This window comes from Squalius cephalus, assembly GCF_949319135.1.
Source record: "Squalius cephalus genome assembly, chromosome: 1".
NCBI classification, from domain to species: domain Eukaryota; kingdom Metazoa; phylum Chordata; class Actinopteri; order Cypriniformes; family Leuciscidae; genus Squalius; species Squalius cephalus.
The window spans coordinates 18,511,774-18,527,380 of NC_137122.1; the positions used below are offsets into that span (position 1 = coordinate 18,511,774).

Below are 15,607 nucleotides of genomic sequence, written 5' to 3' on the forward strand. Positions count from 1 at the left end.
CAATACTGTAAAGGGACTATTGTAATGTAGGCTAATATACTGTCAATTACTAAGCTCAGATTCATCTTACCAGTTAAAATTTATACTCTGCTTTTGTAATTATTTATTTTTAATTTTGTGATTTTAACTTCTGCTTTACAAAGCTTTTTTCAGATTGTGTTCTAATGTTCTTCTAATAATCATAAACGTACTACAGCTGCCAAACAAAACCAGAGAGAAATGTATTCATAAATCTTTAAAACAATCTAATTAAATCTTGGGCACAAAACATTCAGCCAGTAAAAAAAGAAAACCTGTGTATATATATATATAGGTCTATATTGTCTAATTTATCATTGTAGCCTTATTTAAGTTTATTTTCTGTATACTGTGTATTTATTTTTGGACTAATAGTGGTTAATAAAGTCCAATAATGGTATGAGAGAGTGTCAGTGGTAATATCATTGTGTTCTTGTTGGTCATTGTTAGAGGATCTGTGTAACAGCTGAGGCTTAGCCTGACAGTTAGCCTGCCCTGGATCAGGCTAGTTTCCCAGCATAAGTTGCCAGGGTAACTGAGTTTGAACTATTTTAAGTTTGCTTTATGAAACAGAATCCACCGACAATAAGCCTGACTAACCGAAATAAGCCTGGCTTATACTCTAATCTTGGTTTATGGAACAGCCCCCTGATCTGCAAAAATCTAAATATATCAGTTACTGAGCTTGTTTTAATACTAAAAGACACATCTAAGCATTTATGCCTGTTTGTCTGTCTATTGTAAAGTAACTGATGCTAATTCACAACTTATTTTATTACTAACCTGAACATTATCCAGCTTCTTCATTAAAATTAAGGGTGGGGAAAAAAATGTGTACTCGGATCGCGATTCTCTCTCCAACTATTCTGGATCGATTCTGTGGGGGAATTTTTTAATTGTGGACCTCCAAATACACACATACACACACATGAGAATATTAGCAGCTCCAGAGATTGCTTAACACAGACACGTTACAAGCGCAAAGGAAGGAAGAACGACCATACAGGCCTAAGGCCAAGAGTGACGCAAGAGGATGTTCTAGCTGTAGCCATGGAAGACTAAGTTCCTGTTCCCCGCACCTAAGTCACAAGATTTCGTTACTTGCACAGCTTAAGAGGAAGTGCAAGTTTAGTTTAAGTATGTCTGTAAATGCATATGACAAGTGTGTGCATTGGTGTTCATTTTTTTGTGTGCATCTCTATCTAGTGAGAGTTAGTTCTCTCTTCTAGATCTTTTTTCTTTTTATTGCTCAGAACGCCTTGCTGTTATTTTTTTGGCTTTTTTGACTCGAAAGCTTGATAGCTTAATTTTTAACAGATTTATCGCTTGGACTGCTTATAGGGAAGTAGCTCTTTGTAAAACATAGGACTGCTGCCGTAAAAATGGATAAGCTGAAGTACTATAATCTGTAACCTTTTGATATTTTGCTACAAGAATTGATCATTGTGTAACCAGTATTTTTCTCTTTTGTTTAAATAAACCTTTATTTTATAAAGACAAAAAGTTTTCAGTCTTACTTCAGCTCTACAAAGAAAGTCTTATAGCAATATAAAAGGCAGTAGAAGCCTATCTTACTGACCGGGACAAGAAGGATCCAGAAGCTTCCACAGGAGGGTAAGCATAACATATATTTTAAGTCAAAGATTGTTATTGTTTCATATGGTTTTGGGACATACCTAGATTAACTGGTATAACAAACAAGCTAGTGAGGATAAAACCTATTAACAATAGTAATATTACACTGATAAGATACATTTACCTTCATAGACAGCCTTCTTTTTTATCCCCATTATAATTTCTGTTGTCAGTGTTTCTTTGTCTGGACATAAACACTGTACACACGCTGCCTGGTATCGGCTGTTGCATCGGGGCATTTTTACGAGTACATGAGCTCAGTATCGGGCTCGGTGCATCCCTACTAGTCACCCTGTTGTGCTAAAAATGTAAATGGATGGGAATATACTTCAGAGATATTTTACTCAAAATTATTTCTAAGGGTACCATTAATTGTGTCCAACGTGTATTAGAGAAAAACAATTATTTCACAATGTGACCCCCTCCCCATTTTAAATTTGTTTACTTCAATGAAAAGTTCGATTTTTGTGTTTTTTTTTTTTTTTTTTTTTTTTTTTTAAATAAAGGATCTGAAGGATTAATGATGCAGATTTATTTTCACCAGCTTTTTTGTTCATATTTACCAAGGGTACCGACAATTTTGTCCATGTCTGTAATTAGCTTAGCTGCTGTTCGCAACATTAAGCAAAGATAATCATCTAATTGTCATTGATGATTGTCAGTCTCTGCACATAAAAACTGTTACGTGTTAGAGATCTAATTACCTTAATACAATGAATGTTATAAAATCAAACCATGTTTCAGTTCATAGTCATGTAGCTGTAGTGGTTGAAGATGAGTGGCATTAGTGTTTGTTTTTGTGTTATTGAGTTTTTATTCATGTCATATTGAGAGAAATAACTGTATCATCTTTCAGTAGAGCAGTTTTATAGTCTTTTATCATCTACCCTGACTCAAATAATGTGTTTCTAACAGCAAACACTCAGAATAAAGTGAGATGATCTGCTGATGATCCTGAATGGCTTGTTGAAAGAGTGTTGATAGTCTGAGGCTCATCAATATTAACAGATCTGCTGAAAACGTCTCTGGTTACTTGCGTAACCTATGTTCTCTGAATAGGGAACGAGACGCTGCGGATAGCGCAGTGGGATATTCTCTGAATGTGCCGATTGTCTGAAGCCCTATAGAATCACGCCAATTCATTGGCTGATGGCGCTCGCGCAGTCTGGCTCCGCCCCGACGCTCTTACGTCGCATCATTACATATTCGCGCGCGCGCCATCTGTCCTCAGATTTCTCTGCCGAAAAGAAAACTGTCAGCAGCGCGAGGAGCTTGGCAGCTAACGCAGCGTCTCGTTCCCTATTCAGAGAACATAGGTTACGCAAGTAACCAGAGACGTTCTCTTTCATAGGTTCACTCAACGCTGCGGATAGCGCAGTGGGAACGGACTACCAAACTCGCCAAGCTAGAGCGCTTTCCATGACTGGTACAAAAATAGACAACGACCAAGAGGAGTTCAAACAGAAAGAACCTGGGAACCCGGGGTCATGTCAAGATCCAAACTATAGAACCTTACAAAAGTGTGCGGAGAGGACCAGCCTGCCGCAACACAAATGTCCTCCAAAAGTGCTCCTCTAAAAAGAGCTTGAGAAGATGCCACACTTCTGGTGGAATGTGCTCTAATGCTAAGAGCTGAAGGAAAGCCACGCACCTCGTAAGCCAACGAGATAGCTTCTGTAACCCAGTGAGAAATCCTCTGCTTTGATGCAGCAAGCCCACGGCGGCCAGCACCGAAGCAAACCAGAAGCTGGTTAGATTTCCTCCAACCGCCTGAGCGGTCTACATATATCTTAAGAGAACGAACTGGGCAGAGCAAGTTAAGCTTCCTATCTTCCTCAGAAGAAAATGGAGGAGGGTGGAAAGCGTTAAGGTTAACCACCTGCGAGCGGAAAGTTGTGGAAAGAACTTTGGGAACATACCCTGGTCTCGGCCTCAAGGAAACCTTGACCAAGCCAGGAGCAAAGTCCAAGCAAGACTCGCTAACAGAAAGAGCTTGTAAGTCTCCTACACGCTTTAATGATGACAAAGCCAACAAAAGAGAAACCTTGAGAGTCAGAATCCGCTCCGGAGCTGACTCTAAGGGCTCAAAGGGAGCCTTCGTCAAACCCTCTAGGACAACAGAAAGGTCCCATGAGGGAACTCTAGGGGAGCGAGCCGGTTTCAGGCGCTTAACCCCACGCATGAAGGCCGAAACTAACCTTAGTTTCCCCAGGGGAATCTCGTCCGATTCCCTATGCGCTGCAATAGCTGCGACATAAACTCTGAGAGTGGTAGCAGCTGCTCCAGAAGCAAACTTCTCCTGCAGGAATTCCAATACTGAACCAACAGGGCAGTTAACTGGACTCCTATCATGTGCTAAGCACCATGTCTCAAACACCTTCCATTTGGAAGAATATAGCCTCCTTGTAGAAGGGGCTCTAGCACTCGCAATGGTCTCCTGAACGTCAGATGGGAGATCAGAACTTAATGCTAACAGCCTCTGATCGGCCAAACATACAGCTTCCACATGTCCGGGCGAGGATGCCATATCCTGCCCTGCAGTTGGGACAGCAGGTCCTCCCTGACCGGGATCTTCCAGGGGGAAGATTCCAGCAGAGGAATTAGCTCCGAAAACCATGGCTGGGACGGCCAGAACGGAGCTACCAGGAGGAGGCGGACTCCGCTCTCTCTCACTCTGGCCAAGACCGCCTGGATCAGTTTGATGGGCGGAAAGGCATAGAGTTTCCGCGTTGGCCAAGGGTGAGCGAACGCATCTATCCCTAATGGAGCCGGGGGACTCAGGGAGAACCAAAGCGGGCATTGGGACGACTCTTGAGATGCAAAGAGGTCCACTTCCACTTCTCCGAAAACCTCCCAGATCAGGGCCACTGCCTGGCGGTTCAACATCCATTCTCCCGATCTGAGTTTCTGCCTCGACAGAAAGTCTGCTGCGAGGTTCAGAATCCCTGGGACATGAACTGCTCTCAGAGAAAGGAATCTGCTCTGAGACCACAGGAGAAGGTGACGCGCATGCCTGTACAGGGTGCGTGACCGAGAACCCCCCTGTCGGTTTACATGAGACACCACTGCCATGTTGTCTGTCCTGACAATTACATGGTGTCCCTCCAGAAGAGGGAGAAAATGATGCAGAGCCAGAAAAACGGCTCTTAACTCCAGGCAGTTGATGTGCCAAGAGAGAGTCTCGCCAGTCCAGACGCCACATGCTGGTCTGCCCTCGAAAACTGCTCCCCAGCCGGTGAGAGAGGCATCCGTCGTAATCATCTGGCGACGAAATACCGCACCCATGCTGACCCCTTTTTGAAGAAAAAGAGGGTCCCGCCAAACTGACAGGGCTCGAAAGCAACTGCGCGATACCTTCAGTAGGCGAAGGGTTGGCCCGGAGGGCCGAACCCCTGAGAGCTTCATCCACCACATGAAAGGTCTCATGTGGAGCAGGCCCAGCGGTAGCACGGAGGAGGCCGCGGCCATAAGGCCCAGCATCCTGCGGCAAGTGCCCACAGACACATGGTGGCCTAGCGAAAAACGGGCCACGCATGTCGTCAGACTGGAAATCCGTGCAGGAGCCAATCGGGCCTGCATGAGAACGGAATCCATGTTCACTCCCAAGAAAACGGTGCACTGAGCCGGAGCAAGAACACTCTTCTCCGAGTTCAACCTCAAACCGAGAGACTGGATATGACTCAGGACGATGTCTCTGTGGTGGGTCACTAACTCCCTGGATTGGGCTAAAATGAGCCAATCGTCCAGGTAATTTAGAATACGGATGCCCTGGAGCCGCAATGGGGCCAGAGCTGCATCCATACACTTCGTGAATGTCCTCAGGGCCAGAGCGAGGCCGAATGGAAGGACCCTGTACTGGAACGCTCTTTCTCCAAAGGCGAACCTGAGGAACTGCCTGTGTCGCCGTACAACCTGGATGTGAAAGTAAGCATCCTTTAGGTCTACTGTCACGAACCAATCCCCTGGCCGAATCTGAGATATGATAGCTTTCAGCGTCAACATCTTGAATTTCCCTTTGTAAAGGGCGAAGTTCAGTCGGCGGAGGTCCAGTATGGGACGCAAACCGCCGCCCTTCTTCGGGACCAGGAAATAGCGGCTGTAAAAGCCCCGTTCGGTTTCCCCTGAAGGAACCTCTTCTATCGCTCCTTTGAGAAGGAGGGATGAAATTTCCTGCTGAAGTACAGAAGCCTGAGTGGCGCTGTCTACTACGGTAGGAAAGACCCCGTTGAAACAAGGGGGATTGCGGCAAAACTGAAGAGTGTAGCCGAACCGAACTGTGCGAAGAACCCAAGACGATACCCCTGGTAAGCGCTCCCACTCTTGAAAGAAATGTGAGAGAGGAAGAGGGATGTTGTAATGCAGACGACATACCTGAGTGAGGGTGCCGTGTTGACGTTCGTGGGGTAGAGAAGCTGACCGTGCAGGAGAGCCCTTGGCGTCCTGGCACGTGATGGGAGGCATCGATGCTGGGGTCATGGTGACCAGGTCCGCCTGTTCCGGAGGAAAGCGAAAAGTGCCTCCGAGGATGCGACCGGCAGTTATAGAGAGTGTCGGGGGTGAGGGGAGAAAGCAAAAAGCGTCTCCTTCCTCCCGCGCCGGGCTGAGTCGAGATGGTGAAAAATGGCCTGCACTTCGAGACACTCTGAGTGGCGAAGGTGACAGGGCAAGGAAAGGAGAGCTGGGAGGTGGGCAGAAACGCTTGCGCGGTCTGTCCCAACCTTGAGGAAGCAGAGGAGCTCTCCTTTTTCCGACCGGAGGGTCAGGAACGGTTCTGGGCCGCCGGAGCGGTCGGTTTGTCGGACCGCTTCATCTGGAGGCGCTTGTGAGGCCGTTGACGGGGAAACGGGCGACCGCGGGCTCCCCAAACCGTGGTAGGTGGGGGATGCACCGGTTCGCTCCTCCTGGAAGAGAACTCCGGTCTAAAAGAGGGACGTTCTCTGGGTCGAACAGGGGAGGGAGCAGAAGGTTCCCTAGCCCTCCTGGGCATGAACTGTCTGAACGCTGCCGATTGGGATTTGGAGGAGCGGAATTTCTCAACCACTGTGTTGACCGCCTCACCAAACAAACCTGTTTGAGAAATGGGGGCGTCCAGGAGGAAAACCTTCTCCTTGTCACGGATCTCCGTGAGATTAAGCCACAAGTGGCGCTCCACCGCAACGGAACCAGCCATAGAGCGACCTATAGCACGTGCTGTATGTTTGGTGGCTCTTAAGGCTAAATCCGTAGCCTTACGAAGCTCCTTGACTGCTTCAGGGGTCATGCCATCGCCCTCGTCCATTTCCTTCAGGACGTCTGCTTGGTAGGCCTGAAGAATGGCCATAGTGTGCAGGGACATGCCTGCCTGCCCAGCCGCCATGTAGGATTTCCCAATTAGGGAGGAGGTAGTCCTACATGCTTTAGAGGGGAGGAGGGGGCGCGATTTCCAGGACGGCGCAGAGGACGGAGCAAGATGGTCGGCTAAAGTCTCCTCAATCGCCGGAACGGCGGAATAGCCCTGTTCCACAGAACCTACTAGGTTGGTGAAATCAGCAGCTGCCGCATTAGTGAGGCGCGCAGAGAAAGGCTGCTTCCAGGATCTGGAAATCTCGTGATGCAGATCACTGAAAAATGGCAGCTTTCTCCGTTGAGGCCTAGAATTAGGGCCACTGAGAAGTCTCTCGTCGAGTTTCGACGACTGAGATTCGCGGGGCTCGTCGGGCCAATCAATAGCGAGCTTCTCCGTAGCGCGCGAAAGTACATCAACGAGCTCCGCGTAGGCCGCAGTAGGCTGCGCTTCCTGGCCGCTAGGCGGGATAACCTCGTCGGCGAGAGTAGGCCCGAAATCCTCGGAGTCGGAAGCCTCGGTAAAAAGTACATCCTCCAGCCCGAAAGAAACCGCGTCGCGTGCTCCCGGGCTGGGGCGCAAATAATCATATGAAAATTCGACTGGCATGCCTCGCGCGTGCCGAGGGGAGGGAGGGAGAGAAAGAGCGGGGCTCGTCTGCTCGAACTCCACATCCTCAAGCTCTACATCCGAACCCCAAGTCGCGGATCCTCGAGAGGCCTCGGGAGCGCGACAGGGGGGGACGAATGATTCCCTCTCAAAAACCGCATTTAGACGATCCTATGACTGCCTCGCGCGCATGTGAAAAACCCAAACATTTAACACACTTACTGTGCGGGTCGTCGTTAGCGATGTAACGAGCACATGGCGGAGAACAGCGTCGGTATTCCATGGCAACTTCACCGTAAGGAGAAACAGAGTTCCGCTTGAACAGTCGCAGAAGCGCCGAGAATAATCCAGAAGTCGTATGAGCTTAGAAAAATCAAGAGCGAAGGGCAACGTGACCGCTTCGTTCTGAAGGCAGAGAAATCTGAGGACAGATGGCGCGCGCGCGAATATGTAATGATGCGACGTAAGAGCGTCGGGGCGGAGCCAGACTGCGCGAGCGCCATCAGCCAATGAATTGGCGTGATTCTATAGGGCTTCAGACAATCGGCACATTCAGAGAATATCCCACTGCGCTATCCGCAGCGTTGAGTGAACCTATGAAAGAGAACACTCTTTATTTCATGACAATAGTTCCTGTTTTCACCTCATTTATTATGCTGATGTCTTCAGATCTCCTGTAAATTGACACTTAAAGCTCATTTCATTGGTGTGTATAGACTGAGGGTAATTGTTGGTTGCTATATAGAGATACAGACATAAATGCTTACATTTAGTATTAAAATAAACTAAGAAACTGATAACTTTGATTTTTGCAGATCAGCTTCTCCTACAGTGAAATTCATCATCAGTGAAGCCCCTCCCACAACAATCACATCATCAGTGAAGCTCCTCCCACAACAATCACATCATCAGTGAAGCTCCTCCCACAACAATCACATCATCAGTGAAGCTCTTCCCACAACAGGCACATGGTCAGTGAAGCTCCTCCCACTGTAATTCTCCAATAAATGCTGGAATATTCCCATCAGCTACAAGTGAAGACGAGCACAATGCATCAGGAAGAGTTGATATCTGTAAAGACTGAGTTTATTAAAGAGGAAAGTGAGAACATGAGTGATCCAGAACCCTGCAGAATGAAACACACTGAAGATCCTGAAGAACAAAGAGGTTGGTGTTTATTCTTCATTCATTCATGATGCTGAAGAACATTCATGTTAGAAACATTCAAGCACTTCTTCACTTTTGGACAAACGGGTCAACTATGACATAGAAGAATATTTTCTTTTTTGTTTGTTTTCAGAAAATGGTCCGTAAAGGGAGGTTTGAGAAACTGTTGTATTGATTGTCAACCACAGGTCCAACTAAATATTTTAGCTGTTTTATTTTACATTTATAACTGCCATTTTATTGCAACCATCTTATCAAACATTTTGACATTTTTCAATATAGTTTGCTGAGTATTGACACAATTTCCACGATTCGATTCGATTTCTATTCACAAGCTTGCGATTTGATTCGATATTGATTGTTTTGGATATACTGTATATATCAGATAAAGTACATGGCAAATGTTCTCAAGGAAAGAAAATCTCTCAAATAATGTTCTAAACTACACATAGGAGTCAGTTGTTACTACATTACTTTAATATTGAAGGTTAACATTTACTGATTTGTATAAAACACTTAAATTACATTCAAGGATGTTTTTTATAATAATAAAGTTATACTAACGTAACAATTACATAATCATATTTCCACTTTAAATATAAACATTTAAATGGTGGCTGTCATAAAAACTTTACTGATTTATTTAAACATGCATTAAATATTTAACATAAAAATTATAATGCATATGTAATGTGGTGCATATAATTATCAAAATGCTCCTCTCTAGAAATTAAAGGGGTGGTAATGTATCCCTTTTCACAAGATGTAAAATAGATCTCTGATGTGACAGAGTGTGTGTGTGAAGTTTTAGCTCAAAATACCTCACAGATGTTTTTATATAACATGTTAAAGTCACTCTTTGAGAGTTAGCAAAAAAGCACCGTTTTGTGTCTGGCCCTTTAAATGCAAATGAGCTGCTGCTCCCGACAAAGAGGGCGGAGCTTCAAGAGCTCCTGTGTGTGTGTGTGTGTGTGTGTGTGTGTGTGTGTGTGTGTGTGTGTGTGTTAGCAGCTCCGACTACCTCACGCTGACACACACACTACAATGACAGAAACTGTTCTGCCTTTTATGTTTAAATTGAGTCAGACAAATATAGGGAGACTCAAGAAGAAGTGACATGTAGAATGCAACTGGACGTCTCTGAATGCTTAGTTGATGAATTTATGTTGCTGATGTGGAGTTATCTATCTTCAATTAGCATATTCTGTCATGATAATCTATAAATCTCTGTATAGGAACTGTTGTGACATGCACACAGAGTGACTTTCTATTGCATGTGAAAAGACGGATGCTACAGTTTGAGCTGACTCACAAATGTGCTCGACTACAACAACTTTTCCTCTTCTTAACATGGACTGCGTGTTCCCGGGGGCGGGGATTATGTACATTTTAGGGTTGGTGATGTCACTAACCCGTGTGGAATGTCGTGTAATCCATACCAGCCGTTTGTTGTAGTCCTTAAAAAACTATTTCTTTAAAAGCAAATATCTCCCTTTGCTTTGGACTTTAAGTGTTGCAACTTTGCAGATGTTGTTTATGCTCAAACAGCAACATTACACACTAACTAAAGTTAGAGAATGAAATCATAATCAACCACCCCTTTAATTGTTCTAGCTGACTAACGAGTTATGGTCACTGAATATGTTTTTTTTTTCTTAAAAAAGAAAATAAGTAAACAACCAAACAAATAAATAAACAGGTATAAGTAATAATAATAACAAAAAAGGTAAAGGACAAAGAATAAAAAAAGGAATAAGTAAAATAAATATAACATTCTCCTCAACCGATAACAGTGGAAAGCTGAGAAATACTAAGAAAGACCAACAAAGTTTTAAGTGCACTTAAAGGAGAACTCCGGTCAATTTTAACATTGAGCTCATTTTTTTGTAAATTTGGAGTGCTGTCAATACAGAGAACAACGACAAAAATCGGTGTTGCCTACACCGTGTTATCCTCTTTTTAAAATTTGCACCCTGTTGACTTAAATGGGGCAAGTTTTAAACCTGCTTTTAGCCTCTTAACATCTTTGATGTGTCATTACAAGTGCACAGCTAATGTGAGTGATTCCTTCAGAGTGAACACGGGTAAATCTGACTGCAGTAGATGTGAAAGATATGAATAAAAATGATGTTATTTCAGTCAGCGCACATACCTGTATTTACATCCTGTTTTCGGTCGAAGTCCACAGTAGTCGATTGTCGAGTTCACGCGCATTGGTTTAGTTACCTATGATCACGCGCGTGAACTCGACAATCGATTGACAAAAAAAGTGTACATGGGGGGGCCCCAAGGAAAAAGGTTGGGAACCACTGCTCTACTGCATGCTTATGCTTCTCTGTAATGGACAGTCTGTATTAATATTTGTGGGCATAATTGTTAGGGCTTGAACACAACGGGCCAGGTCTCAGTTAGGGCTGGATGTTTTGCCCCGTGCAGTGCTCTAAGCAGTATGCTAGCTGGAGCCGTTTACCTCCAGTCTTTGTGCTAAGCTAGGCTAGCGGTGGGTGCGTCAAACAGAGTTACAGAACGCACGGAGATGAAAAAGGTATGTATGGACTTATCTAACTCTGGGGGATATGGTGAATAAGCTAAAGTCCCAAAAAGTCGGAATGTTCCTTTAAAACTGAATTCTAACAACATTACAAAGTACTAGCTGGAATGGAAAGGGTTAATCACACATATTAAAGTCCGCATGAACTGGAAGTTGCAAACGACTTTTCTCCAGTGTTGTGACGTATTTCCCAGTGAAAGGGAATATTGAACAGAGGGCAGGGTTTTACTTTAGCGCTCCTCCTCTGCATCTCTCGCTCATAGCAGACTGACGGTTTGAAGAGTGGTTAAATGGATTAATTGTTCACCACAAGACTAGTAATATGCGCTAACAAAGTAAATAGGGTCAATTTTGATTTCATGTAGCCTTTAAAGTCCCCTTGAAATCAAAATTGACTCTATTTACTTTGTTAGCGCATATTACTAGTTTTGTGGTGAACAATTAATCCGTGCCAGTTAATACACAGAAAAAAAATTGGTTTGTCGTGGTTATCTTTAATCAAAGTCTGAAAAGTTACTTCCGGTCTGGAATGGCGTAAGTTTGACGGCTTGGGTTGAAAATGCTTAACCTCTGTTCAATATTCCCTTTCACTTGGAAATACGTCATAACACTGGAGAAAAGTCGTTTGCAACTTCCGGTTCACGGGGACTTTAAGAGATTAGAGTCTGTATGCATGCTCTTTCTTAAGAGTTGATAAAATATATACACAAACTTATAACTTGTCATAATTAATTATATATATTTCCCTTTTTAAGCTAATTTACTGGCGTTGTGTGTGTACTCATTCATTACATTCATAAAGTTCAAAAGGTTGAATCACAGGCTTCATTGCACAGGATATGCGCTGTGAGAAACACACTTTTCTTGATGATGCACTTGCAGTGTGTGTCCCCTGATGGTATTTTCCTTAAAAATGCTCTACGAAGGCATAATTTATGTTGTTGGGAATGCAGTGGGATTATACTATAAAAATATGAAACTCAATGACAGATAGCTGCTTTCGATTTCAAATGAACTCATAACGACTAATTAACGAATCAGGTGATGGCTTAAATCAAAGAAACACCTGGGGAAACTGGGTGTCACAGGCAAACATAACATGAAGACAAACACTAAACGTGACAGATGTGCTGGAAATGTAATTAAACTTTTTTTTTCTTTCATTTCAGAGCTAATGGAAGAGAGTGAGGAGAGTGAAGAACTGAGTGAAGTGGAGGAGGAACATCATGTCAAGCCTCAAAGTCACTCAAAGACTAAGAATACATTTTTAAAGAAAAGAAAAGACAAGAAATCTTTCACCTGCACTCAGTGTGGAAAGAGTTTCACAGCCAAACAAAGTCTTGAGATTCACATGAGAGTTCACACTGGAGAGAAGCCGTTCACATGTGATCAATGTGGGAAGAGTTTCACAGCCAAACATCATCTTGAGCTTCACATGAGAGTTCACACTGGAGAGAAGCCGTTCACATGTGACCAGTGTGGGACGAGTTTCAGTCAATCATCATCCCTTAATGTTCACATGAGGATCCACACCGGAGAGAAGCCGTTCATGTGTGAACAGTGTGAAAAGAGATTCACAGACAAAACATCTCTTAAGATTCACATGAGAGTTCACACAGGAGAGAAGCTGTTCACATGTGATCAGTGCAGGAAAACATTTATTGAGTCATCAAACCTGAAGAAACACCTTACAGTTCATACGAAGGTGAAGCCACATTCATGTTCTGTGTGTGGAAAGAGTTTTTCACTGCTGGAATATTTACATAGACATCAGAAAATTCACACTGGTGTGAGAGAGTACATGTGCTTTGAGTGTGAGAAGACTTTTATTACAGTGACCTGTTTAAAACAGCACGAGAGAATTCACACTGGAGAAAAACCTTACAAGTGTTCACACTGTGACAAGAGATACAGTGTGTCAGCATCTCTGAAAAGACATGAGATGATCCACACTGGAGAAAAACCGCACACGTGTGATCAGTGTGGAAAGAGTTTCACATACAAAAAAAGTCTTGAGATTCACATGAGAGTTCACACAGGAGAAAATCCATTTATATGTGATCAATGTGGATCGAGTTTCACAACCAAACAAAGTCTTGAGATTCACATGAGAGTTCACACTGGAGAGAAGCCGTTCTCATGTGATCAATGTGGGAAGATGTTCAGCCGATCAGCACACCTTAAAAGTCACATGAGAGTTCACACTGGAGAGAAGCCGTTCACATGTGATCAGTGTGGAAAAACATTTATTGAGTCATCAAGCCTGAAGAGACACCTGACAGTTCATACAAAGGAGAAGCCACATTCATGTTCTGTGTGTGGAAAGAGTTTTTCACTGCAGAATTCTTTACATAGACATCAGAAAACTCACACTTGTGTGAGAGAGTACATGTGCTTTGAGTGTGAGAAGACTTTTATTACAGCGCAATGTTTAAAACAGCACGAGATAATTCACACTGGAGAAAAACCTTACAAGTGTTCACACTGTGACAAGAGATTCAGTCGACCATCATCTCTGAAATCACATGAGAGGATCCACAGCAGAGAGAAGCCGCACACGTGTGATCAGTGTGGAAAGATTTTCTCTTTTAAAAGTCAGCTGAAGAGACACATGAAGATCCATGCAGTGGAGAAACCACATCACCACAGTCTGAGATCACAGTAAGTAGTTCATCTTTATGTGCTGAGAAACAAAATCTCTTCTGTGTAAGTTAGTCACAGTCAAATATCTCTTCTCCACCTATAGTTGGCGCTGTTTCACTGTGGCTGCTGTTGAATCATTCAGGTTGTGAATGAGGCCGACACCTTATGTGATTGTAAAGCACTTGGTGTGTACAGTAGTAAATAGTAGCGCTATATAAATGCCTCATTCATTCATTAGTTTCTTATCAGCCACGATGAGCAACGGACATTTTGTTGTTTGATTGGTTTCTATTAACTCGTGTTCAACCCAACATGAATGTGTTGAAAAAAGTTTGATTTTGACTTGTGATTTGTCTGTTCAGAGCACTGCAAAATCACTCTCTGACAGTAGGTGGCGCTCATGTCAAAACAAGCAGAAATAAAGCAATATACACAGCAGTGCTGTGCAACTTTCTCTTTCTGACACTGCTTATTATGGTGAAGATAAAACGTCAAACAGTATTTTCATGCTTTCTAACAGCAGTTCATGTTTTTGTATTTGCTCTGGTGCTTATCAAGAATACAGAGACGAGAAGCTTCCAGATTCTTCCTCTGTAGACTGTTAATGTTAGAAAGGTGTTGGAAATGATGTGATTGCTTACAGATCTAGAGTTCCATGACCAAACTAGTGATTTATAACACAAATCATCTTCATGATATTAAAATAGACCATAATAGTGCACAGCAGTTGATGACCAGATATGATGGGATTAAAATGACTATTGAACTCATCAGTGATCTTGACTTTGAGCTTCACTTTTCATTTCACTTTTGTCTCTCATTTGAAATCTCACTTGATGTAATGTTTCTTTTAGACCTGATGGACGTGAACAAGAAAGGAAAAACAGAAGCCAAAAAATCTGTCTCCTGCCCTCAGTGTAAAAAACGCTTCACATGTAAATCAAGTCTGAAGATTCACATGAGAGTTCACACTGGGAAGAAGCGGCTCAGGCTTTCGCTCTGAAATCACATCTTCTCATTCTGAAGAAAGACCATTTAACTGTGATCAGTGAGGTAAACAGTTTCATTGAGCATCAGTCCTGAAGAAACACCTGAAGATTCTCTCAAAGGAGAAGATTCATTCGTAATATTACAACACTGTAACAAGAGATTCAGTCTGTCAGAAATGCATGAAAGGAGAGAAACAGATTTGTATTCTAAATGAATTTGTATCACTCAGCTTCTCTTCTGCTTCTACTCTTCCAAGCAAATGCAAGATATACTCTCATGTACCTTTGAAACTGGACTCTTTTCTTCTCTTTTTCTCTTGAGATGCTTTGGCTCTTATCAGTCAGTAAAGAGAGAGATCTGTCTCATTCACTTTTACTTAATGTTTGTATTTGCTTCAAAAAATGATTGATTAAACTTATTACTCATTTTATCAATGACTCATTGTTATTTTACATTTTTATCAACAGAGCTTTTAAATGCCTAATAATTGATATTTTTACCACACACATGACTGACATTGAATGAGATTGCTGTCTGTCTACATTATTAACAGTTTCACCCTTGATATGATAATAATAATAATAATAATAATAATAAATTTGATTTAGAAAAGTGTCTTTCAAGGTACCCAAGGACACAAATTGGAGTCAAGGAAATACAAAGAACTACTA

At 43.0% G+C, this 15,607-nt stretch overlaps 1 protein-coding gene across 1 annotated transcript; it reads left to right on the top strand.

The window, feature by feature from the left end:
- The first annotated feature begins 857 nt into the window (after nucleotides 1-857).
- On the top strand, nucleotides 858-15,365 carry LOC307164400 (uncharacterized protein). Its single transcript, XM_079881218.1, has 4 exons — nucleotides 858-1,632; nucleotides 8,401-8,752; nucleotides 12,473-13,964; nucleotides 14,801-15,365. The coding sequence occupies exons 2-4, from the start codon at nucleotides 8,593-8,595 to the stop codon at nucleotides 14,865-14,867; spliced, it is 1,719 nt and encodes a 572-aa protein (XP_079737344.1). The 5' UTR covers nucleotides 858-1,632; nucleotides 8,401-8,592; the 3' UTR covers nucleotides 14,868-15,365.
- Nucleotides 15,366-15,607: the final 242 nt, after the last annotated feature.